This window comes from Oculina patagonica, chromosome 3 (genome assembly GCF_052425735.1).
Source record: "Oculina patagonica isolate OP01 chromosome 3, crgOcupat, whole genome shotgun sequence".
NCBI classification, from domain to species: domain Eukaryota; kingdom Metazoa; phylum Cnidaria; class Anthozoa; order Scleractinia; family Oculinidae; genus Oculina; species Oculina patagonica.
In genome coordinates, this window is record NC_135760.1 from 16,216,281 (window position 1) to 16,241,657 (window position 25,377).

The 25,377-nt window shown below is 37.9% G+C and overlaps 1 protein-coding gene across 5 annotated transcripts in view; it reads left to right on the forward strand.

Moving 5' to 3' along the window:
* Positions 1 to 25,377, forward strand: part of LOC144646950 (cartilage intermediate layer protein 2-like) — a 52,071-nt gene that overhangs the window by 14,442 nt on the left and 12,252 nt on the right. For 2 of the 5 annotated variants that reach the window (XM_078506671.1, XM_078506670.1), the window contains exons 8-11: positions 9,717 to 9,851; positions 13,747 to 13,857; positions 14,899 to 15,004; positions 24,544 to 24,692. In XM_078506671.1, the coding sequence (XP_078362797.1) occupies positions 9,717 to 9,851; positions 13,747 to 13,857; positions 14,899 to 15,004; positions 24,544 to 24,692 (501 nt within the window). Of the gene's footprint in view, positions 1 to 3,729; positions 3,810 to 5,379; positions 5,536 to 5,649; positions 5,668 to 6,240; positions 6,370 to 8,218; positions 8,261 to 8,798; positions 8,928 to 9,117; positions 9,229 to 9,716; positions 9,852 to 13,746; positions 13,858 to 14,898; positions 15,005 to 24,543; positions 24,693 to 25,377 lie in introns of those variants that run through there. The other 3 variants (XM_078506672.1, XM_078506674.1, XM_078506673.1) reach the window with 3 other exon arrangements.

Sequence of the window (25,377 nt, forward strand, 5' to 3'; positions counted from 1 at the left end):
CATGTCTGTACTGAGGAAATGATGAAAAAAAACCCCGCAACCTCCACGGAATAGAAAATTAAACTATGACATCATGGATCTTCACAAACGTAATTTCGTTAAACAAAAAAGTGCCAGTGAAATGTTGATTTCGTAAACTAATTACTAGTTCAAGTTGATGCGAATTCGCGTGCAATAAATCTTGGCGTTAGTTGATTGAGGATCAGGAAGTTATCTAATTCTAGTTTGGACTTGAAGCAAAAACTTACCAGAGATGATCCAAATATGCGGGGACTATGAAAATGTGACTTTGGTCTTTCACAGCAAAACATTGCGCCAATCTGCATACATTATATTCGAACTATTGCCCGAGTTAGAATGGAAACGAGAAATAATTGCTCCCATGACTTTTCCAGTCGGTCGGCTGCTCCACAAAGCTTAAATATACCGAAAATTTTACCTTTAAAAAGACTTCTGAATGCAGATTCTTTAACGTATATCAAAATATGATTTTATTTTTGCGACAATAAACAAGATGAAGGCAATACTGTCCCTATTCTATTTTTAAATTATGATCTAATCATTTTTATGACGTTTACCCCTGGGGTATTGTGACGTCACTATTCTATTTTTAGATTGCACCCTAATGATATAATTTTTCTATTTTTAGATTACGCCCCGATGATGTAATTTTTCTATTTTTAGATTACGCCCCATTTTTGATGACGTCACTTACGCCCCTATGACGTCACCTACTTAATTAATTCCGCCCCACGCTAATGAGATTCCGCCCCACGGGAAAGGTAACCTCTGTCCTTAGTATACTACTAGTAAGACACTCAAGGATTAGGAACTTCTCTTGACTCTTTATTGCATCTGGACTAAACAACTCTTGACAGCTGTAGGTAACTCAAATGTTGTACAGTACAGGGCTACTTATATACGCTTACAGTGTGGCAATTAACGACAGGTGAACTACAAGTTCAAATAAGGGTTTCAACAAAATAAACAATGTACATCTAGTTTATCAACATCGATCTCTAGGAAGGAAATTGCATCTTCCGTTCAAAATAAGTCTCAGGATATTGCTTAAGATAAAGGCAAATAATAGTGTTACTTATAATATGCTAACCTTGCATTTTACAGAAGTCTGAATATAATTAGATTACTGACACAAAGCGAAATACAACGAGAAACTGCTTTAAAGATCAATAAGAAGTTCATTTTCATCTTAAGTTGTATAATTCTATTGATGATTCTCTATTTACAATGACCTCTGCAAGATTTTCCTTATAGTACGTGCTCAATCTATATTCGAGTGCTCTGTTGTGCAAACAACAGAGCTTATTGCTAAGGTTTTTGCTTAGTTTGCAATTCCTAGTAGATTGCGGATGAGCGGAACTGATTCACGATAAGATCACTAATCGATCGGAAATTCCCATAAGGAAGGTAAATAGTTATAATGAATCTTGCGTACGGTCAAGGCTAAATCAACAATTGTGTAACTTAGAACATCACTTCGCAATACTTCTCATTATCTTAATATTAACCATTAGATCTTGTCAAACATATCAGCTGGAGCTAGTTCCTAAACCAATAGATACACTGAAAACCTCTGGATAATCGCAAGATTTAAGAGTAAAATATAAATTCATTTTGCACCAGGCGTTGTCCTCGGCGTCGCCGTCGTTATTGCTAAAGCTCCCTATTTCTCTCTGACGTGAGACATCACTGAGGCAAAAAGGCTGTAAAGGCAAAAATATCTCGGTGGCGTGAAACAATCGGCGCACAATCAGCTCTTTGTTCGCATTCTACACGCATGCATGCATTAATGACCTCATTAATACAATGTTTTGGTTGACGTCTTTGTTAGCAACGGCTCGATTGACTTGATTTACACCGTTTCCTAGCACTGCTACATCTTCAAGGAAAAGTGCCGGCTTTCTTCACTCTTGCCCTCGACCATAGTTAGTACTACTAACTATGCTTTAAATAAGCCATTTTCGTTTAAAACGTACGTTGCGGTTCGCTTTTGAATCCGCAATTGTATTTTCTGCCAAAAAGCCAAAATACGCGCAATGTCTGTATTGAGTCGGCAGGCGCAGAGTACTTGACGAATGGTCGAAGAGGATTGGGTCATAGACCACACGACCATCTTGCTGATGCCAGCATTTTGAAAAAAAAAAAAAAATTATTTTCGGACTGAGTACATTGCTTCGTTATCGGTGATTAAAGACGCTGGAATGGCCTTAAATCACCAGAAATGTTTACGGCCACTTTTCCGCTATAAATTGCAGAAATTGTGACATAATGTCTTATCGTGGACTGGTTATATATAATTACTTATCCATTTTAAAACGTCAACGAAGGGATCACGTACACACATCGCATACACAGTGCAAATGTTGTGATTTAATTTATCTTTGGATTAAAATTGTTGCAAACCAGTTTGTTTTTCATTTTTTATTATCTCAAATTCATTAGCACTGAGTCTAATAAAGGAAAAAATCAAACCGGTTGAAAAACTCAACCAAAGATAAATTTGAACCACGACATATACACATTACACTGATATGAAGCGGATATTTAAAATTACGTTCTAAAATATGGAGGAACAGATGAATTAGTGAAGCAAAATTAATCAAATTATTACCTAAATCCCACTTGATATTGCGCTAGAGAGCTAGAAAAAAACAGTTAGACGTATTTAGGGCGTATATATTTCCAACATACGCATATAGCCGTCGCATTTGCTCGTTGTAATTTTTAATTGTTTTCGAGCTTAAAAAAAAACAATAAAAAATTCTAACGAGCAAATGTGACGGCTAAACCCGTATGTTGTAAATAAATACACTCTTAATATTATCCGCTGATGAACAATGATTGTTGCTGAGGATAAGTTGAAATATTTTGGTCAACAAAAATCCAGCGTGTTGCCATGGCGATAAAACATGTGCAAGCAATTCCTGTTTTCTTCTTTACAAAGTGGGTTTTCGGCCAATGAAAAGGAAGGAAAAAAATCAATTGAATGATAAATTGATTTATTATATATTGTATATATTGTCCTGATGCAAAATGCGAGGCAAAGAACGATATTGAGAATAAAGTGCGAATATTTTACGATAATGCAAACGTTAAATGATCTTTTGGAATTTTCATGATATAAATTTTTGTGCGCGTTTCGAATCATTTCATCATAATACTATCGACCTCAGATTTCAGTTCCAGGGTATTGACAAATGGAAGTGTTTATCCAGCCTGCCTAGCAGTCATTTTCATTTACGCAAAAAATGTGTGAAAGCCTGCACGTGAGACTAAGCAAAACAAAAACGGGAAAGGGGGAGGGGAGGGGGAACAAAACGGAGAGTAGGCGATTTCTACCTCAGCATTGACAAAAAGAATTTTAACGACACCTTTACATTAACTTGTGTAGCCCGCTATAGAAAAATTGTTAGGAATTGAATGTTAAAGCTCCGTGATAAAAAAGATTTGTCGGCTAACTACCTTTTGACTATTTTTCAGATATGGTATCTGTGGTATTTCGTGCCGTGTGCACACACCGCCGTCCTGAATATTAAATCCGCTATACGGGTCCATTGTAAATCGTATATTCGTTTTATCTCATGGCATGCTACTTGAAATTATTAATGCACGAAATAGTGTACTTATTTATTGCTTAAACTGTCAAAACGGCGCCACACGTCTCTACGTCTGCTAACATAACAGGCAGCTATATAAGCCTGCTATAACTTTTGAAGTATTGGCATTTCACGCAAACCTCGTAGAGGGAACTGATGCCGGAAAACATAAGGCCTGCTAGGGTTTTACAGGTAATGAGTATGTTATGTTTTACTATGAAACTTTCGGTTTCACAAAATGAAGCATCTGCAATAAAGCTCAGTTAAATATGTCATATGACTGCACGGTGATCATGAGACGGCAGGCTTGTGCCAATTGAATGCTATACGCATTCGCAGTTAGTTAAGACAAGCCACCTAAGACGTGGGAAGATTATTACAGGTATATTTGTTTCAAAACAAAGAAGGGATCGAATACAAAGATTAATTATCCTCGCAAGAAATGGATCGAAACAATCAATGTTTTACCTAACGCCCCAATACAAACTATTTCAAATGTTGGGGTCCGATTGTCCCTTGACTGATTTTGAAGACATCAAAGGGTGTTGCCTTTCCTATAGCATTAACTGACTTAAGACAAGAGTAGTACTAACTTTATTTATACACGGTATCAATTTACATTTACATCTTCTTCCATCGAGCCGTGTCTGTAAACAATACATTAATTACTTAATTAAGATAATTAAATTGACTTCTAATTATATGCACAAGATACTTAAAACTTAAAAAAAATTCTTAAAGAGTTAAGAGTGGGCTGCATCTAACCGCTTAAAAGCACGCTGTTAAAGATCACAGAAACGCGATATTGAGAGATTCGTTTGCCTGCTACAGTACTCGGTTTAGAAACCAAAAGGTTATATTTTAAATTTAGTAGAAAACATGCGAGTGGACACTTGATGTAGTTTTAAAGGTAGTGTTTAATTATAAGCGAGTCGAAGAAAGATTGTGGAGAGCCTTTAGGAGAATAATTGTTAGTTGTCTTCGTGTTTTGAACGCCCTTGCTCAGGTCGAGGTCACTGAGTAAAGTGGAAGATTTAAAAAGTGATTAAACATGCAGCCCTGGCCTATTTTGGAGTTTTTCGAGCCTCTCAGACTGACACACTTATGCTGCCCAAAATGGAGTTACAATAATTAAAGCTTTATAGATCATAATAACAGTCTCACGGAGAACCAAGTTCCTGACACGTTTGATAGTGCCGAGAATGGCAGATGCCTTTTTGACAATATTGTCAATATGGGATATGGAGTCCCACGATAAGCTCTCATCCAAATCAATACCAAGATACTTGAACGTAACTTTAAACAACAAAGTTACTCGCAATATTAGTCTCTTCGCCTTATTTTGCACGAATTTGGACTCAGTGGTGTTAAATTTTTTGAATATGTGGTTCATTACTGATTGGGAAAAATTTGTTGAACAATTTTGAACCAAGCATGAAATGTTTTAATCAAGAAGTGCCGAAAATTAAGATATGTATATTTCCGATCAGTAATCAGTGATACAACATGTTGAATAGAAATGGATTATCAGTACCTTGAGGCGTTTGTATTTAAATGAATGAAAGAACGACGCATGTAAAAGCTCCTGTGAGGCGTAGTTAAGAACCTTTACAGTATATAGTATATAGCTTTGAATATTTCCTCACAAAATGCATCGGAAAAGAATTAACAGACGTCCCGATTCTTAAAGGGTTTTTCGTTTTACAAAACGGTTTCTTTGCTTAGGATTCCAACAATGTTCTTTATTTTTTTTTCTTAACAGAAGACAATGTACGTGTTCTGTGTTGTTCTCTTTCTCGTCGCATCTCAAGTGACCTGTGATGTTGCCTCATGGAATTCCTTTCCAGAGCTTCCTGACGAAATCACCTTGGACAAATACCAGGTCGAAAAACGCCAACGTAAGTGTTTTTCAAACAGAGTTCTGTATTTGTCTGATTTCATCTCGAACCCTTTTTGAATTTTTTTGTCATCATTCGTTCTATTAGTTTTTAAAATAAATTTATATTTGTTTTTCTTTTGTGTTTTGTTTTAGTTCCCGGTGCTCTACGGGGTGAGTTTTTTAATCGCTATTTGTTTTCGTGTGAACATGATGTTGTCTCACTGAGTTAATTTGAGTACACCCGCCGGGGGGAGGGGGGTGGGGGGAATCAAACAAATTTTATACAGGGAGGCTCCTCTCAGAGATCTGATCCCTTACACTTTTATATACTATATTGAATAGAAAAGATGACACTTTCGTATACCTACGATAGGAAAATGCCACCCTTTTGACACAACTACAGAAGGAATATTGCATCTCTTTTCTGAATTTTTGACTGAAATAAACCATTTAACTATTTGAAAAAGTCGACCGTTTTTTGGTCTTGAAAACCCTATACTTCTATATACCTTTAGCCCTAAAACGATACCCCTTACGGGAGGAGACTACTTGTTTAGTATAGTCCACTAGAGAGACACCCCCAGGGTCTCAGTTCTCTTTGTTGATCTCTATACTGTGCTTAAGATCATTATCAGTTATCTCTTGTACATATTGTTTGTCAGATAAAAACCACTAATTGTCCCTCTCTCTAATCAAATTAAAAAGTTATTTTTATTTATTGTGCTACATATATTTACTCCTCAGAGTGTACCGCAGAAGAGCTGAATGAACCTCCCAGTTGTGCTGGTTATCAGCAGTTTGGTTTTTGTGATTTAAGCCGTGACGTTGTACCTTTCATGAGGGCGTGTAACGTTACTTGTGGAATCTGTCAACGTAAGTTGAAAGCAGAATAAAAATATCGACATTTGAAAAAAGGGACTCGAAAGGTTTGGTAGCCGCACGCGCGCCATTAATCTTCAAAATCAATAATTTATTACAAAGTTCTGCTTGGAGAACTGACCCAGAATTTTCAAAGATACAAGCAAAATTCAGCATTTGCGCTCATTGGGAAACTTAAAACAAACATTCGTGATTAGAATAAGACATTTTCAATCTTCCATCATTTCACATGCAATATGAGCTGTAAGTAACCCTTAGGAAGTATAGAGCCGGGTCGGGGTGTCAAAGATAACGTTTGAACTATTTTTGTCATTTTGACCAAAGTAGCTATATAGCTATATAGCGGTCTAATTGGCAAAAAATAGTTAACTGATGTTAATCAATGCGTGGCAAACGCGTTAGCTTAAAAGTGACACAATTTAGAAAAAAAAATCGATTGCTGATTTTATGTAAGAAGAGAAGCCATTCAAATCTTAATTCCATAGAGTTTTGAAATAATGAGAATTTGGGAGAACTCGAAAAAAGTTGTGGAACACAATGGGTAGGCGAATGCATCCCAAAAACGTTTTGTTCCTATTGTCCAAATATTCACTCAAAAGCTTTAGTAGCGCCCCCAGGCTTAAGCATCAGTAGTCTCAAAATTGGCAACCTCACCGTTTCAAAGTTCTCTTAATTGCTACTACTGTATTTATATGACCAAAATGGCATATCTTATAAACGTGATTATCTTCGTAACAAAATTAAAGAGATATTTGAAAATGGTAAATAAACGGTATTTTTCTTCTCGCTCAGACTACTTCAGTAATGTTTAAAAACGGCTAAGATAAAGCAGATGCGAATTTCATCAAGTTTTCACCCCTTGCAATTTTAGGCGTTTCATAGAGTGTTTAACGAAAGGTTTAAAATGCCGTTTTTCCGTTTTCAAATATCTTTTTTAGTTCCGGAGATATTTTGGCTTTTTTGACTTCTGCTCAATCAATTCATATGCTTGCCAGATCACGCAGGTAAAAGCGCATCATTGGCAAATAACAAAAAAGAATGCCAGAATTGGCCAGAAAAACCTTTAGCATCGGGGGAATTTGGAACCTAGTGTGTTGCCATGGCAACCAAATTTTATATAAGTTTAAATTGTGAAACACAAGTAGCAGAGTGGTACTAAAAGGAATCAGTGACTTCTCATACAAATTGGCTGAGATATCAATGGTCAGAATTTGGTTGAGTCTATAACGATATTCTTTTGCTTATTTGCATATTTTAAAAGCTTGAATATCTCTGGAAAGAAAAGAGATATTGGAAAACAACGGCATTTTCCTTCTCATAAAGAGCACTTTGTAATATTTTAACATGGATACGAAAGGAAAGATGCGAGTATCATCATAGTAGCACTTTAATGATATATTTAAATTCACTCTAGTATGTAAGTGCTAGTCTGTCGAAATACATTTACTGAACATCAACTTGAAAATGGGACTGTCGCATTTTTAAGTTTTTTCAGACTGACATTTATTTGCATCCTCCCCATTTTCAGTCATCCCCCGATCCAAATGAGATCCTCTTTTAAAGAAATTAACTTTAAAATTTAACAATAAATGCTGAGTTTATTGTTCTTAAATTATGTCTATTTTCGAAATCATACCTTTTCGAAAGCAATAGAAAAATAGCATATTAAAAGAAGACAAGACACGTCAGTATGATTTGTGTCATCCTCATTTAAATTTGCTATTTGGGCATTTTTGATGTATTATATTGATGTTATTGTTTATTACCTGTTAAAAACGTTTTTTCTTTTTTCTTTTATTGTGTCTTTGCTTTTCTGACAAAATTATTTTTTGTCTTTATTTAGCACCAACACCACCTCCCCCAACAACACCACCACCACCACCGGGTAAGTTTTAGCTTTCAGTCTTGTAGGAGTATTCTTTTTCGTTACATATCAGTTAAATACAAAAGAAATTGAAATTATGCGTTTTGGAAGAACCACCCTTCTTGTCTATCCCTATATCTAGAACAAGGTCAAAATCGCCTCCGATTACGAATTTCTCTCTTTGAAAGTCCGCAACATACAAAAAGAGCTTTGGAGAAATTCAGATTCTCTTCATTTGGTGCATTAAGGTTTATAAGCGTTTTGTTCTCATTTTCGTTTGCATTTGAGGCGCTTATTATATAACGGACAACAACATTAAAATAGTTTTTTAATATAATTTGAAGTTTAGACTAACTGTTGAAAAGAATGCCTACACCAGATTTAGTGCAGGAGAAAGTGTCGAAAAGCTTTTAGAACCAAATTTTGTGAGAGCAGGCGTAACTGTTCTATCCGCGAATCGGCTATGGGAGAAACAATCGGATTCTCGCATTTTAATTGAACAACATGAATATGACAGAGACTTCTTGTTTTCTTATTTGCTATATTTATTTACTTTCAGTATGCACCCCAGAAGAGCTGGTCGAGCCTTCCAGTTGTGCTGGTTATAGGGTACTTGGTTTTTGTGATTTAGACCGCGACACTTTTCCTTTCATGAGGGCGTGTAACCTTACCTGCGAAATTTGTCAAGGTAGGTGTAATATTTGGGTGTCAAAGACCCTATAGGGGTCTACTTTAAAAATTTACTTTATTCTTTTGCACACCTAAACTAGTTTTCCATGCACACAAGGTCGATAAGGGCTTGAGTAACATAGACGTTAAACACTCTTAATTAACCCAAATTTGCTCTCCGAATAATCTTTTTTACATTTCTTTTTCAGCACCACCGCCGACGCCACCCCCGACAACTACGCCGCCCCCAACGACTACGCCGCCCCCGACGACTACGCCACCCCCGACGACTACTCCACCCCCACCACCTCCTCTGCCAGGTGAGCTTTTGAATGGTGTATGCAACTTGCTTTTTACTCACATACAATGAGCGACAAAAGTCCTTGAGACAGTTGGTTGTAATATATACTAAATTTAACATTCACATTTTTTCACTTTAGATTCATTGCAGCTTGCGAACCACACCCCTCTCCCTTAATTTTCAATGTTGTGCACAAACGCGGCAAGTCTTGCAGATAGTAAAAACAACATTGTTTTGGGGAAGGGGGTTATATCGGAGGGGTGAAGGGTAAAATTTGTCGACAGTACTCAAAGAGTGCCGAATGTCTCAACACTTCTGGCGCTCATTGTTGTCCCAATTAAAATAGTCCTACAAGTGAAGTTTACCAATTTCCAAATTACGACCGACAAAGAATTGAAGTAGTTATTTGTAAAATAGAGCGACCTATAATCATGGCATTAACTTCTCATTAATCAAATTACAAAGTTTAATTTTCTGATTGTGCTTACATATATATTTACTCCTCAGTATGCACCCCAGAAGAGCTGGACGAGCCTCTCAGTTGCCCTGGTTATAGAGCATTTGGTTGGTGTAATAGCAACGAGCCGTTTATATTAGCTTTCATGAGGGAAAACTGTAACCTTACCTGTGGGATCTGTGAACGTAAGTAGATAACATGTTAGGGTGTCAAATACAACGTACGTTGCTGACAACAGCTATTTTGGTCATGTTTTTCTGTATCGGGGAATGCTTTGTAAAGCAGATATAACGTGTAATCTTTAAGGCCAACATTAATATTGACTGCATGAGATATTATGACAAAATGTACTAAAAAATAGGTCACCAAGGGTGACATGAGTCTAATGCCGTATGGCATAGTGATACAGATTGCGCGGTTTTCGTAAGCCGGTTAAAATTGGTTAGAGGTTTGTGTTCGGGAGTTTAATTTATTAAATAGATTTAGCCAAGCCTAAAAGCGGAGCTCCCCGGTAATTTACTTTGCCCTTTATTAAAATATCTGAATTCACTGACCGTAGGCATAAAAAATAGTTAATGAGCCCGCATTCCAATAGAAAAACCATTTTTCGGTCAGCGGTCAACTTTATAAAAACGCGTTACCTCGATGAGTTATACACCTGAGCCCGCGATATGATCACGTGATACTGGTCAGCGGATACCTTGTATTGACAGCTGTCAATTGACCATAACTTGGATGCCCAGTAACAAATAGATGAGTGTTTATCTATTTCTGAAGTGCGCAACACCGTACGTACGACGCCGTACGCGCCCGCGAGCCATGCCGCTAGCCATGATGACCATGAAAACTCAAGTTCATGGTTTTTCTATTTCTGTGAATTTTCTATGGGTATGGGGCTCCGCTCTGCGGTCCTGCGGGCCGCTGTGGAGCTCCGCTAAAATGCTTATAGCAAGCTAGGGGCATCGTGGATGATTATGGATGAAAACGAAACAGTCATAAATGTTATATGCCTCACAAAATTTAAAGTATGAACAGGAGTTGATGTTACTTCTTCCGTATTGTCCGTAAAAGCAGAAACGATTAAACATTTGGACAAGATTGCGTGACGATTTACAAAAAGCATGTTCATTACAACAAGGGTTGAAGAACTTCACATCGTTTTCTTTCAGATTTTTCACCATTTTGATGATGACTCTTGAAACAGATTTTGCAATAAAAGCACTTGAAATAGTGACTGTTACTCCATTGTACTGTAAGCACTTAGTGACAGATTTTCCTAAAAACGGGTGTAAATGCTCACGGCAATATAATGATGACCTTTTGAACGCTGGAAACTAGGCAATTATTATCGAGCTACCATACACAGGAGCGAATACTGTTTATCATGATGTACAAATTTCGCGAATCATCACTTCCATATCAATGTAACCATTTTATGATTTTTCTAGCTGTAAGAAGAACTTAAGATCTCTGAGAGTCGTAAAAGCATGAAATTCGATTTCAGTGTATGGCAAAGGCCGGGACAGTGTAATACTGCAAAGCGGCCAAACAAACGCATTTTGATTTAGTCGCGTAACTTGATTTACATTTATCCATGTACATTTTTTATTTTTGAAGGTTTTTGTTTGCACTGTAAAGAAAAAATTGGTCAAAATTCGAATGACCTAAATACAAAAACCGAGGTAAAGTTTTCTATTTTTTAAAACAAAATAAATATTTGGTCGCATTGTGTAAATAAACGCGAGTCGCCGTCGAAATATTTTTTCTCAAAGACGTCTTGCTTTTTAAGCAAGACGAAAACACAAGTGCTTAACCGAACTGAAAACGAAGATTTATTTTCACAAAAAGCTTACAAATGTCTTAACTGGAAAATTATTACGTCCTGTTCAAGTGTTGAATAATCGTGACTTGAGAAAGAACTTTTAATTATGCGTGGGAACACGTGTCGCTGATTGGCTGTTTTTAATTGAAACTAATCGTGCGTGTCCGTACGGAGTCCGTTCTTGCAGCTGATCATTGTTTTCTACATTACAGCGAACGATTATCGATCCCGAACCATTCCCTTGGGATTGCTAACAGCTTTTTTCATATAACAAAGAGTCTAATGCGCATGCGCAAAGCGCACGCAAGCATTAGACTCAAAAATGAGAAATGGTCAGAAAATTTTGAGATAACTAAGAATTCAGCTTTACTTTTCAGACGACTCTTTTGAGTGTTATATTCTTGGTTTCTAGCAGCTAACCAGGTTAAGCTGGAAGTGTTGCAAGCTGTGTGCTGCACCCATCGCGGTCTCTCGGTGTCTTCTCAGCACAAGTCGTTTTAGCGCATTTAGTGCAAGTTTAAAGTGCTACTATGATCAAATTTTTGATCTTCATATTTTTACATTGTCGTGAACAATTAGACTTTCTTACTCACCTTGCCAAAATTCAATCCATTACGAACATCATAAGTCGTTGTATTATAACATTTATTCCAGAGAATTTACGGCCGCCATTAATCAACCTTGTTCCAAGGCTTGGTTGCGAATAGGGAGAAAATGACGTCAAAGGCTGAAATACCTCACTGGTTGAAATTAGAATAACAATTAGCATAGAAAATTGCATGAAAAACAAGCCCAAAGTTTTTGTTGCTTTTCGCGTGATTTTCAATACATATTGTTATTATAATTTCAACCCGTGAGGTATTTTAGCCTTTGACGTCATTTTCTCCCTATTCGCAACCAAGCCTTAAGCTTGGAACAAGGTTGTTTAATGGCGGCCATAAAATATCGGAAATAAACGTTAAAACAAAACGACTTCTGATGTTCGTAATGGATTGAAAATTTGCAAGGTGAGTAAGAAAGTCTTATTGTACACGAAAATGTAAAAATATGGAAATCGAAAATTTGATCGTAGTAGCACTTTAAAAATTCATAAAAAGATAATGGAGCAAGAAAAAAATACGAAGCACCGTGTTTCAAACCAATATATGTAGATCAAATAGCGAAGCGCGCAAGGTCTAAAAATAGAATGTAAATGAACATAACCCCCTAGAGGCTCAGAAAGCATCAGCGTGTTGTTCTGGCAAAGTTTTCGTTTTATAAGTGTGTTTTAGGAACACAGGCTGTTTAAGAAAGTGTTTTATGAAAATTGTCCGCCATATCATTTTGTTTGTCTGAGTCGTGACGATACTCGCGCGCTTCGCTATTCCACATCAAAGTTTTGGCATTCATGTGAACGTGTTCTGAAATAAATACTTGGAACGCAAGCACCAAATTTCCTTCCGTAATACCTCAATCGGCCCAACTCGCTCCAACCAGAGGGTAGCAAAGGGGTCCTCCAAAACTTTGCATGAGTGAAGTTCGTAGATCAAACTTTCCAAGCAGCAAAATTGCAAGCCGCTTGCATTCTTCTCCGCTTGAAGAATACGAAAATATAATAGTGTGAATTGGTAACTTTTGGCTTTCTCAAGCATCTTGCCTGGTAGTAGAGAGTGAACACATTGGTCATATATTAGTCAAATTTATTCTCCTCTTGGGGAGGGCGACAAGCAAGACTGTCGTTACAATTTCATATTGGCCGGAGTACTCAGAGGATGTTTTTACAATCTTCCGTGACACGTTTTAAAATATGAATTTTTATCTATTGTTCAGCCATTCCCCTGAATTGCACTGCGCATTCTTACTGCGCAGAATTTTACGCGTAATAAGCGCTCGCACATAAACAAAATGGCGTCTTTTTTCTATTCTGCTTAGTCCGCGAGAAAAATGAATCGTCTCTTTCTCGTAAACGAGTATGGTGACTTATTAATTTTTCTCTTATTTTGGGTGACGTAGTGATCATGTTATTTCTGTAAAACGAAGACAGACCGATTCCTATGTTTGAAAAATAAAATATCACTGAAAATGTGTACTTTGCCAGTTCTAGCAAGGGAATTGTTAAGGATTTATGTTAAGGTCTTCCTGCTCCTAAACGAATATAGGGACACCATTTTTTATTTCAAAATTTAAGTCCCCTTTAGGTAATCAACAAGTAGGCAAAGTTTGGCTCTATGTTCAGTTCTATTTCGGGCAATTACCTTAAGAGTTATGTTATTTCCTAGGTTTTAATTGTGCCAGGTCGCCATGCATGAACGGAGGAACATGTTTGGAACTTGATAACAGACCATTCTGCTTATGTCCTTCGGGATTCACTGGAGTTACATGCGAAGGCGGTAGGTGAAGGGGGTGCGGAAGGGGGGGGGGGGGGGGGTGTATAAAATCCCATTTCCCACGCCAAATTTTGCTCAAATCCCATTTTCAAGCCCATTGTTTTCCCGATTTTCCAAATCCCAGTCCTTGTTCTATTGTTTATTTTTTGGTGGTTCCTCCTTTTCCAGGGAAATTCGTTCAATCCCAATTCCTATTTTATCTGTTCAGGGCCCTTAGTATAGGCTCATTTGCAATTGTCATACCACTTCCGTACAACGGTAAGATTTTATGACATTTGGCACACCTCAGAAATTGGAAGGTTTGGTGTGTGAGAGAGAAGGCTTGTAAATCAAATAAATTTTCTACAATTATTTTCACTGGTGCTACTCCTGTAAGAAAAAGAAGAGCTTGGGAGAAATAGACAGGCCAGAAAACTGCAATGACAAGGTTTTTTGGCAGGTTGAAACTTTGAAAATTTCCAAGCTTAAGGATATCAGTGCTTGCTATTCCCCATACAGATCCGGCTTCTAATCTCAAACGGCCATAAAAATACGGTATTTCTATTCATCATAATAAGTCGAAGTTTATTCCCAAAATCGAACTAAGGTTTGTGTATAAGTAAAAGTGGTGACACTATCTGACTGTCTTATATCAGTCAGCCAGTCAGTCTTTCTTTTGTCTGTCTGACAGTCTGCCGTTTTAAAATAGAGGTGACTCACTCACTCACTTACTCTGTCTGTCTGTCTCTTTGTAACGCTGTCTTTCTGTCAATGTACCTGGGCAGATCTGCCTCAATCTACATTAGACTGTGCAAGATTCAGGGGAATCAAAACCGGCACATATTTACAGTTTCTGTAACATTAAAGTATCAGAATGCATATTCTCATTAACCCCCCTTTCCCAACTTACCTTTAGTCCCCTTCCTCTCAAAGGGGTTCCCCCAAAAGTAATGATTTATACACTTGAATTGAGAGTGCCGAGCGCATTACCTCAGAACACAACGTTTCTTCTGGATTTCTTCACTGGCAGCTTATGATTTTCTTTTCTTTGTTTTTGCTTTCTAGTGGTACCATCTATTACCCAGCATCCTCAAGACTCAGCTGGTTTGGAGGGCGATGAAGTCACACTATGCTGCGAGGCAGAGGGAACACCTCCCCCCACGTATCAATGGTATGTTTATTGCAGTTTGATTCCACCATTTTGAGAAAAGGTGTAAACATTGTAAAATTTGCAGGACAATTCACTTTCTAATATAATTCATATCACTATCTGGAAAAAAGTGTGCAGGTTAATGCTGCAGACGAAAAACACGGTCCTTTAAAATCTTTTTAGTTTTAGACTACAATGTTGTAAAAGGTGTCCTTCGTCTGAACAAAGAATGTGGCGCAATGTTTTAGGACCCCTCTTTTAGTATAGTAGTGATCACGTCACACATGTACCAGTAGTTTACCGGGAATGGGTAGACGAATTTATTCATGAATTCAACAGGCCTGAGTTAATGAGCTCTGTATATCCAGAACCGGTTTAATGAGATGCGTGTCACGTAGGTATAGGAGCTGGTTTAATGAGATGCGTGTCACGCCGTTGGTTTATGGACAAATTTAATGAGATACGAGTCACGGTAAATGTAAGAGGCAGACTCTATTATGCATGGTATTGTTTTGAGTATTTATTGTTGAATATTACATGAGTTTTTAGGAGAGATGTAGGTGTTGTTATAGAGTTATTGATCCACCCCACCAGCCGGGTGCTAATGCAGTTATATAGAAGGAGAACAAAGACTTGTACGAGAACCAATCAGGGAGTACCGTCAAACAAGTCAAACCAGTTTTGATTCCGGTTGGATTTGATTATTCAAAATGGCGCATGTATCTTGTTTGGTAGCTGGTCAAACCGGTTTTCAGGCTGGACAAAATTATTCAAAATGGCGAATTAAAATCCACACTTTTTTCGAGTAAGTAAAAAAACGTTTATTGAGTATAGAAAAAGTGTACAATCTCAAACATGAATAAATATTAAATGTAAAACGTAATGTTCATTGATGTTACTAATACAATAATGAATGAATAAATATTAAATGTTCAGCGATGTTGCTAATACAATATTAATTGAGTCAATGAGTCAACAATGAGCCAACTTTTCAGAAATGGCAAATTGTCTTTTAAGCTTGGGTCGTGGCGTGTACTTGACTTTCACTCCTTTTGATGGCTTGTTTTCCTCAGGGCAGTACGTTGGTGACGATATTTTACGTTCATCATCAATCGGTGTTTCATCTGCCCACTTAAAGAATCTACACATTTCTTTACTCCTCCTGCAGGTGAAATAGGGTCTGAAAGGATTGCTCTGTGACCTTGATACTCTTAATGTCGCAACATCCATATGTCTGCAGTAAGGTAACTGCCCACCTTCAAATGCAATGTATTCTGGTATTACGCGATCTCTGATACATTGTTGATAAGCGTGCACGTCTCCTTCACGGCAAAAGAAAGGACACAACTTCCAGTCTACACATCGAATGTAAGGTATACCTGAGGCAGGCTTGATCAATTCAAGATCTTTAAGGCAAAGTCCACACTGTGAGTAACTCATCTTGAAGTATGGCTCGAGAGTGGAAACACAAATTTTTTATATAGTTTTTATGGAGCTAAACAGGTTTTACCGGTCAACTTCGTCAACTCCATTAACAATCAGATCTAACCAGTACCAACAGGTTTTGCCAAACTCGTCCGGATATATGATGGCTTTAATGATCGCATCCTCTTGTTCCTCTGGAGAAGTGTCATCGATCCAGTCTTGATTTTCAGGAGCAGTGAAATCCAATATGTCTAGTAGATCCTGCCAGAGCCAGTATGCATTTGTTTTCCAATTATCCACTGACTCGCGTAGACATGTCATCAGTTTTTGATTGTCTTGGATACATGTCATCAGTTTTTGATTGTCTTGGATAACACTGGGTTCTTTTTGCTCAAGTTCAGCGTACACCAAATACGCTAGCGAATTCCAGTAAGCATGCTTCATCTTTTCGATACAATCACACTCGTAGCAAGTATCGTTTGCAATATTTGGGACCATCGTGTAAAGCAAAATGTAAATGAGCGTACAGCCGTTGTGTATATATAGAGTCAGCGAATAAAAACCGGTTTTCCTGGTTTAGTAAGGTTCCCATTGTCTATTGCTGCGTAACCTTGCCACTAAAGGCGTTTTTGGTTTTTTAAGCCGTTTCACAGATTTTCGTTTGGAATCTGGTGGTGTTTCCATCATTATCGCGTACGCCGATTCTTCAGGCAATGCGTTGAGGGGTGTTTCCATTCTGACAGGAATTTTCGATTGTTTAGTAGTCGCGGGTGTGGGCGGTAGTTGTCTTGGTGTTTCCCTTGTAGTCTTAACTTTAGGTGTGGACGCAGGACTATTTACATTAGTAATTGTCTCTTTAGGCGGCGCTGGATCTGTTTTGGGTAGCACCACTGTAGGTTTTATGCTTGCTTCACTTTTCATCTGTTTTGTTAATCCCTGGTACCTTCGAAGAAGATGATCCAACAACATTACTTTTTGATCTTCTGCTAAGGAGGAGTCCATGATTTGTTTCATGTCTTGATCTAGCCGTGTTAAAGTCGTGAGTTGCGGAGGAGCCGTTAATCGATGTTCTGTTTCCATACTTTGCAATAAATGTTCAGGAACCATCAACATCTTCTGCGCGTACTTCATTTGAAAAATTTACCCGATAATTCCACAGCGAAAGAGGCAATCAAAGTGGTGATGGCAGGCAAAAATCCTTCTTTCTGAGACTTGGTGTTTTTGCGAGTAAGATAAAGGAGCTTTGACTTATGTGGCTTTAACGTTTAAATGATCAATTAGATACTAGAATGCTTCCTTTTAAGAGATCTAGAGCAATCTCGCCAACAGCTTTCAACAGCTCTGCTCTGTTTTGCTCTGCTCTCCTATTTCTTCTTCTCTCTCTGCTCTGCTCTGACTTTCTGCTCTGCTAAGTTCTGCTCTGCTCTGCTCTTCTCAGATGCTGCGCTATGCTCCCCTGCTCTGCTCCGCTCTGCTCTGCTCTGCTCCCTCTGCTCCGCTCTGCTCTCTCTCTCCGCTACGCTACGCTACGCTATGCTATGCTATGCTATGCTATGCTATGCTATGCTGTGCTGTGCTGTGCTGTGCTGTGCTGTGCTGTGCTGTGCTGTGCTGTGCTGTGCTGTGCTGTGCTGTGCTGTGCTGTGCTGTGCTGTGCTGTGCTGTGCTGTGCTGTGCTGTGCTGTGCTGTGCTGTGCTGTGCTGTGCTGTGCTGTGCTGTGCTGTGCTGTGCTGTGCTGTGCTGTGCTGTGCTGTGCTGTGCTGTGCTGTGCTGTGCTATGTTCTGCTCTGCTCTGCTCTGCTCTGCTCTGCTCTGCTATGCTATGCTCTGCTATGCTCTGCTCTGCTCTGCTCTGCTCTGCTCTGCTCTGCTCTGCTCTGCTCTGCTCTGCTCTGCCTACTCTTGTCTTCTCTATGAGCTTTGAACAAGTATTCAAATTGACACTCTTATGCTGAATTCCATAGAAGAGACTACACAAACGAAGTTCTCACAACAATTTATTGTCCCTATTAAAGAATCAAAAATACATTGAAATGACCCAGTAGTACAGGAAATGGTCAACTCCATAGAGTGCCTATAATTTTAAGTGTTGTTAAGAAACTCTTTGCAGTTTTATTCTATTTGACAAGTTGCAGCTGGCGCAAGTCTTTGTTTCCTTGTTTGACTCCGTTGCTTAGGTCCATGTTACTGTTTTTGTTTTGTAGGTCAGGTTTCGTATTAATGGATTTCGTGATATTTTCTTTTTCTTACTTGGTAACGAATTTCTTCATCGTCACTTTCACTTAAATTTTCTTTACAGACGTCATTGTATTGAAACAGTCGGTTCAATAAATATTTTCTTTTATTGATTGCTGCTTCTGCTGCCTCCGCGAAGTCCATTTCATCGTCTTCCATAAAACTGCGCAGTGTTGTCATAACCTTTTTGTGTGTTGGATCAGTTTTAAGAACACGATACCACTTTAAATAGTGGAGATACAAGAGTCGTAGCCTCTTTCTGTATGCAGGAAGTAGAAGAGTGGATGCTTGAAACTTGGCGTCTTCTTTCGACAAACCCTGCGTTAAGTATTGTTCCACTTGTTCCACCAAGGATGATTTTAAATCGATAATGGATTCCTCTCGCAGCTTATCCCAGGGATCAATATCGTCATTTTCATCGTTTGCAGTAGTGCTTTCATTGTCTTCATCACTGTGATCTTCATCTTCCTCTTCATCTCCATCTTCGTTTTCGCTTTTACCATCAATATCGTCATCAACTTCATGATACTCTTCTTCTGGTTCTTCATCGTCCTGGCTAAGGTTGTTTCCATGTTCATCTTCATCGGTTTCTTCTCGAGCAAACGAAGTCATTTCCTCTTGTTCTTGGTCCAGACGCTTATGACAATTTTGCTTCTCGTGACGGTCTCTGTTGTATCGTCGACTAAATGATCTTTGACAAAATTGACAAAGATGCCCCATGCGTTCGATTCTATGATGTTTACTCCACGACTGCTTCCCTCGAAATGAGTAAAGTAATGTGTTTGCTTATTTAAGTAGTCGAGTCACTCAATAGCAATGACTGTTTTGTAAGCTTGCTGTGAGTTACTGGTAGGATGTATTTTCTGATTGTATTGTTATGTAAGTGTTGCAATTAACATAGTGCCCCCAAGCATGATTAAGCAAGACTTCGTTGATGAAAATGCCAAAAGCAGTCAGGTTAAACCAGTTAAGAGAAGTGCCTTTGTTTATACTCTTTTGTTATCCTTGAAGATATAAGGTTTCAGTGCTGTTCAAATTCTACTGCACATTAGCTTTTGAGAGGCCAACCTCGGAATTGTTTGCATGCATAACGAAGGAATCATGGTGCCAACATCTCATGGAGTGTTTTATCCAGTTGATGAATTTGACATATTCACGGGACAACGTGTAGCTTCCTTAGTTGATCGTGTCTTTCAGCTTACTTTCGCTGCTTTATGCGATGAACTTATTCAGCAAGTAAAGATTGGTTGTTGCGATGGTTGTGCTATTAATCATCTAAGCCAGACGGCTCATTCCTGCTTGATGATAAATCAAGAAGATGCGTGGTTCCGCTACTTTGACCAAGCAGTGGAGAAAGTTGACCTAGTTCATGTTATGAAGCTTGCTCAAAATGTTTGTAGCACACTTGGAATTTACGTCAGTGACAATTGGCAAAGCTCCCTTGCTGAGTTACCTAAACTACCCAGGACTGCCCTCTATCTCTCATCTTTAGAACTCAAAAACTCTGGGAACGTAGTGCAAGTAGAGGAGATCGTAGATCGAGTTATCTATGCCATTTATAATGGTCTCAATGGACAAAAACGAGAGGCCTTTAGCAACATGCAAAGTGTAAGCTACTGTAATCAAGAACTGAGGAGCACTGAACTAACAAACGACTATGAAGTCTATGAAAGAAAAGAAGGAAGCGACGAAGAGCTTAGCAAAGATATTGATTTAGTCATAAGTGAGATACAAAACAATCTTCGTTTCTAATCAGTGGACTGATTACTTAAGCAGTAAAATCTTTTAAAATTTCGAGGCAGCAGCACAATGCAAAAAGTGAAAAATGTAAACCATAGCTAAAACTAAAATTTGCTAGGATGAAGATACAGCTGTTGTTGAAGCTATGACGATGACCTTTTTTTCATTTATCACGAACGTTACGTTTACTGCGGCTTTAAAGTGCCCAAAATGTGTTTGATTGTTTATTGTGTATGTACGTTTTTTTTATTTAATAAAAGGTTTATTATTTCTTGGAATCTCGAGTAGTTGAATCCTTGGGCTCAGTAGCTTGCGCATCAAAACTATCGACCTGTGATCGACCCGCACACTTTATGCCTCGCCCCGAAAGAAAAGTGGCCGAGTATAAAGAGTTTATTCTGGTTACTCGAAGCATTTAGATGAGTATTATTTGAGCAAAATGAGTAATTTTTAGTTACTCGGAGTATCTCGCGTACTTTCGTATATGTATTTTTTTTTGTCTCTCACTTGCCTATGTAGGCCATTTTCAATCGTCTCGTACAGCAGGTCTCTGCAAACCGGCATGACCGGTTTGACCATGACACCAGTGCTTTCTCATTGGTTTTACAGCCAATATAACAACGATAAAACCAAGATAGTTTGGACTACACGACGAGTTGATTTATTTTCGAGATGGACAAGTGGAGCGAGGAAAGGCTGAGGCACGAAGTGAGCAGACTGACCGATAAAATCGAAGGCTACGAAGAAGAGTGTTATGACTTGAAAAAGAAGTTGAAGGAAGCCACGGAGGCGTATCATGAGTCGGAAGGTAATCGTGTGGCGCAAGCGAATGAAGTCGAAGCCTTGAAAGGAACAGTGAAAGAATTGAAAGACAAAATAGTAGATCAAGTGTATACAGAAGTCTTGGAGCAGAAGGTGAAAGAGTATAGAGGAATATGGGAAAGCAAAGATCGTGAGATCGAAGAGTTACGAAAAAGAGTCCGTTTAATGGAAGAAATGCGCCAGGAAATACATGAAATCGAAGTGAGTTTTTGGAAGTTTTACGACCGAAATAAAGATAACATGCCAAAGCACATTCACGCACACTTCTATCCGCCGAGAGAGTACTGGCGGAATTGTGAGCATATGGAAAGACAAGAACAGACGATTGACCTATACAAGGATATCGTTAAGGAATTGGAAGAGAAAGTGAGAAAGCAAGAGTTAAAAATCAGAGAGAGTGAGGATGGAGACGAGCAGGACTCCTTATATTGATTTGCCTTTCACTTGAACATAACATTTTATAAATCGAAAGTATGTTTTTTTTATACATTGCCATTCATGCGAACTGTTTCATTGCAATGTGTATGTGTTTCTGTTATATGTTTCAATGAAGATATAAGTTTCTAAAAATATTTTTGTCTCAGTGCTTGATCATTTATCATGTTGGACTTGACCAAACTTTTCACGCGCGGGTAACATTTACGGGAGAAAAAAAAGATTGGTGAACATTACTATTATTTAAATGTAAGCACTCGATTACCTTTCTCAGGAACATATTATCTTAATGAACTTTTGTTGTACACAGTTACAGTTTCGAGAAAAGTGTAAACTTTTATTAGCAAAAGAAATCTCATCATAGAATGTGAATAAAATGTATTTGACTTATATTTTCTTAAGATTAATCACATGATAACACTGTTCGTTTGTTGGTTTTGTTTTTGAACGCGAGAACAGTACGTTCTTTCGTTTCATGGTACAGTGAAACAGTAAACACGACCTTCGAAATGAATGCTTATACAACTCAAATGAAATTAATACTACTCAAAGAAAAATAATGCGCACTGGGGCTTAAAAAACAAATTAATGAAATATTGCGATGCGCGAGACGGTAATTTTTCTTTCGAGTGTTTTTAAGTAAGAAGCTCCTATGTTACGAGCATTTTAACAAGCTTGTTAGTATTACTTTCATTTAAATGGAAGCTGGTGCTCAATAACATTTCTAAAGAAACAATGCACTTAATTAGTTTTTGTTGTAGACAAACTACAATCTTGAGCGTAGAGTATATTTTATGTTAGCTTAAAAATAAACTTGCCATGAAATGCGAGGCAAATTCGCTGTTTTGACATAGAAACATTTCAGAAGATTTGTTACGCGAACAGTAGTATGATTTGTTTAATGACTTGAGCGAACGCGAAATGTTTTTTTCCCTTTGATTTTAATTCACTTTGACACCTCTGAAGCACTGAAAGCAATAAATACATAAACCTACTCAAACCGAAATAATGTCACTTAACGGATTTGATTACTATTAACAAACCAGCAAAAGAGATTTTACAGTTTAATACAACTAAAATATAACACACACTGAAGCGAAAAAGTGTTATTTAAAATAGAACTTTCTCCGTTTGCCTCTTCTGTGTAATAAATAGAAGGCAAACAAATTCAAATTTAAATTCAAAGTTGAATAACAAAAGAACAAAACAAAAGCAAACAAAACAAAAGCATCCACGCACAATCCGAGAGAAACCGTTGAGGTAAAGATGCTCAAGGAAAAATCAAATGACTTTCAACTCCCCTTTCGCCTTATAAGTTTACGAGCTGAACGTTAAATCGCTTATTGATTGTCTAATAAAGTTTTCGGAGTTAATTTTTAACAAATAATTCGCTGTAAAAATCATTTGACGCTTACAATAATGTTAATGAAATTGCAATTTAAAGTTAAGTTCTTTTCAACTGACGTGCTGACAAAGTAACGTATTTTCAACCTGAACGTGTTTTAATCATTTCTGTTTATCAACATTGCGGTCACTCGGATTGTCATGCACTCAACTACACGTTTAAATTTAATGCAAGATTTGGGTGAGCAAAAACAGTTTTATTATGTAAAACGTACAAACACTTCGACAACTTTTTGTTATTGAAATCTTCAACTTTTATAAAAACAATGCGCTTCCAGTCCAACACAAATATTAATTGCAAGAAGTCGTAATTGCTTTTTCTCGCGCGTCATGTTTAGAAGTCATGCGAGCTATTTTTATTTCTGAAGCATTTTTAAATTAATTAAGAATTTGTTTTCCTTGCGTTTACACATACACAAAGTTACACAAACGGTACTTAAAGCAATCAGCACTATAAAACCGGTTTAAACTGCCAGTTTGACCTTTAGGATTTTAATTCGCCATTTTGAATAATTTTGTCCAGCCTGAAAACCGGTTTGACCAGCTACCAAACAAGATACATGCGCCATTTTGAATAATCAAATCCAACCGGAATCAAAACTGGTTTGACTTGTTTGACGGTACTCCCTGATTGGTTCTCGTACAAGTCTTTGTTCTCCTTCTATATAACTGCATTAGCACCCGGCTGGTGGGGTGGATCAATAACTCTATAACAACACCTACATCTCTCCTAAAAACTCATGTAATATTCAACAATAAATACTCAAAACAATACCATGCATAATAGAGTCTGCCTCTTACATTTACTGTGACTCGTATCTCATTAAATTTGTCCATAAACCAACGGCGTGACACGCATCTCATTAAACCAGCTCCTATACCTGCGTGACACGCATCTCATTAAACCGGTTCTGGATATACAGAGCTCATTAACTCAGGCCTGTTGAATTCATGAATAAATTGGTCTACCCATTCCCGGTAAACTACTTGTACCTTAGTGCAAAACAGCATACCGTATTTTCTCGATTAAACGCCGGGCCCCGAATAAACGCCGGGTCTCCAAGGTGAAGTTGTAAATAAGCCCCTCAAGCATTTATTCGAGGTGTAGAATGCTTTAGGAAAAATAACAACGTTTATGGCTGTCAAAAATAATGAATGAAAACCCTTGGTTATAAACATCGGGCTTGAATAAACTGCAGGATTTGAATAAACGCCTCCTCTATTAGGCCGAGTTTGTAACAAATTTGATACATAAAGTGATTATGGAAAGTATACAGATCTGATTTCAGTTTTTTCTTTCATCCAAGTAACATCACCTGAGTTATTTACAAATAATTGTACCGGAAACTAGAAATGCTACACAACGACTAAACCCGTTTATTTTTTCCAATGATAGCCCACCGATTAATCTTCGCGCTCGCTCACTGGACAAAACGCAACACGTGGTACAAAATCGGACGCTTAATGTTCTTTTTTTTTTGGAAATATTCTTTTAAAGGTTTCATGAAGGCACACCCTTGCAGGAATCAAGGAGCAGCCTGCGTATATCTAGTTTATCTTCAAATGATTCTGGCTTGTATAGATGTCGTGCTACAAATGACTTTGGTTCTATATTCTCCAATGAAGCAAATCTTGAAGTGATTCCTGGTAAGATGTAAAATGGAAGGGATTAGATCAAAATTACTATATTTTTCGTCGATAGGCTTATAATTTCGGGAAAAAACTTATATATAGGTGGGGCGGGGGATTTAGATGGAGCCCGGGGTGGGGGGGGGTACTCCCATAAATTTCGGATAGGGGTGTGCCGCCAAGGTTCATAAACCCTGACCCTATTTAAGGATAAAGAAAGCGAAAAATGACACCCTATTCAAGGGGAGGAGAATCATTCCGTGACGACCCAAATAACGGCTAACCGCGCACGGTAAGAAACAAATCTTTATAAAATCGCTTTACTAATACCTGAACAGAAAATTCAGTTTTAAGATACCTTTTTTCGTTCAGCTGGGCGTTTATTTTAGCTAATAAAATTTAGGTACCCTATCTAAGGATCACACCGGGAACACATTGTCAAAAGGAGCATAAATGATACCCTATTTAAGGACTGAGAACCTCAAAAACCATACCCTATCGGCGGCACATTTTTGTTAAGTACCCCCCCCCCCCCCGGGAGATGGAGATTGTGTTTTAAAGTCCTTGATTTATATTTTTTTTTTGATTTCTTCTTTTTGATGTATAGGGCGTATTTATTTGCAACATACGCGTATAGCCGTCGCATTTGCTCTTTGTAATTTGTTATTGTCTTTTACGACTTAAAAAAAAAATAATAGAAAAT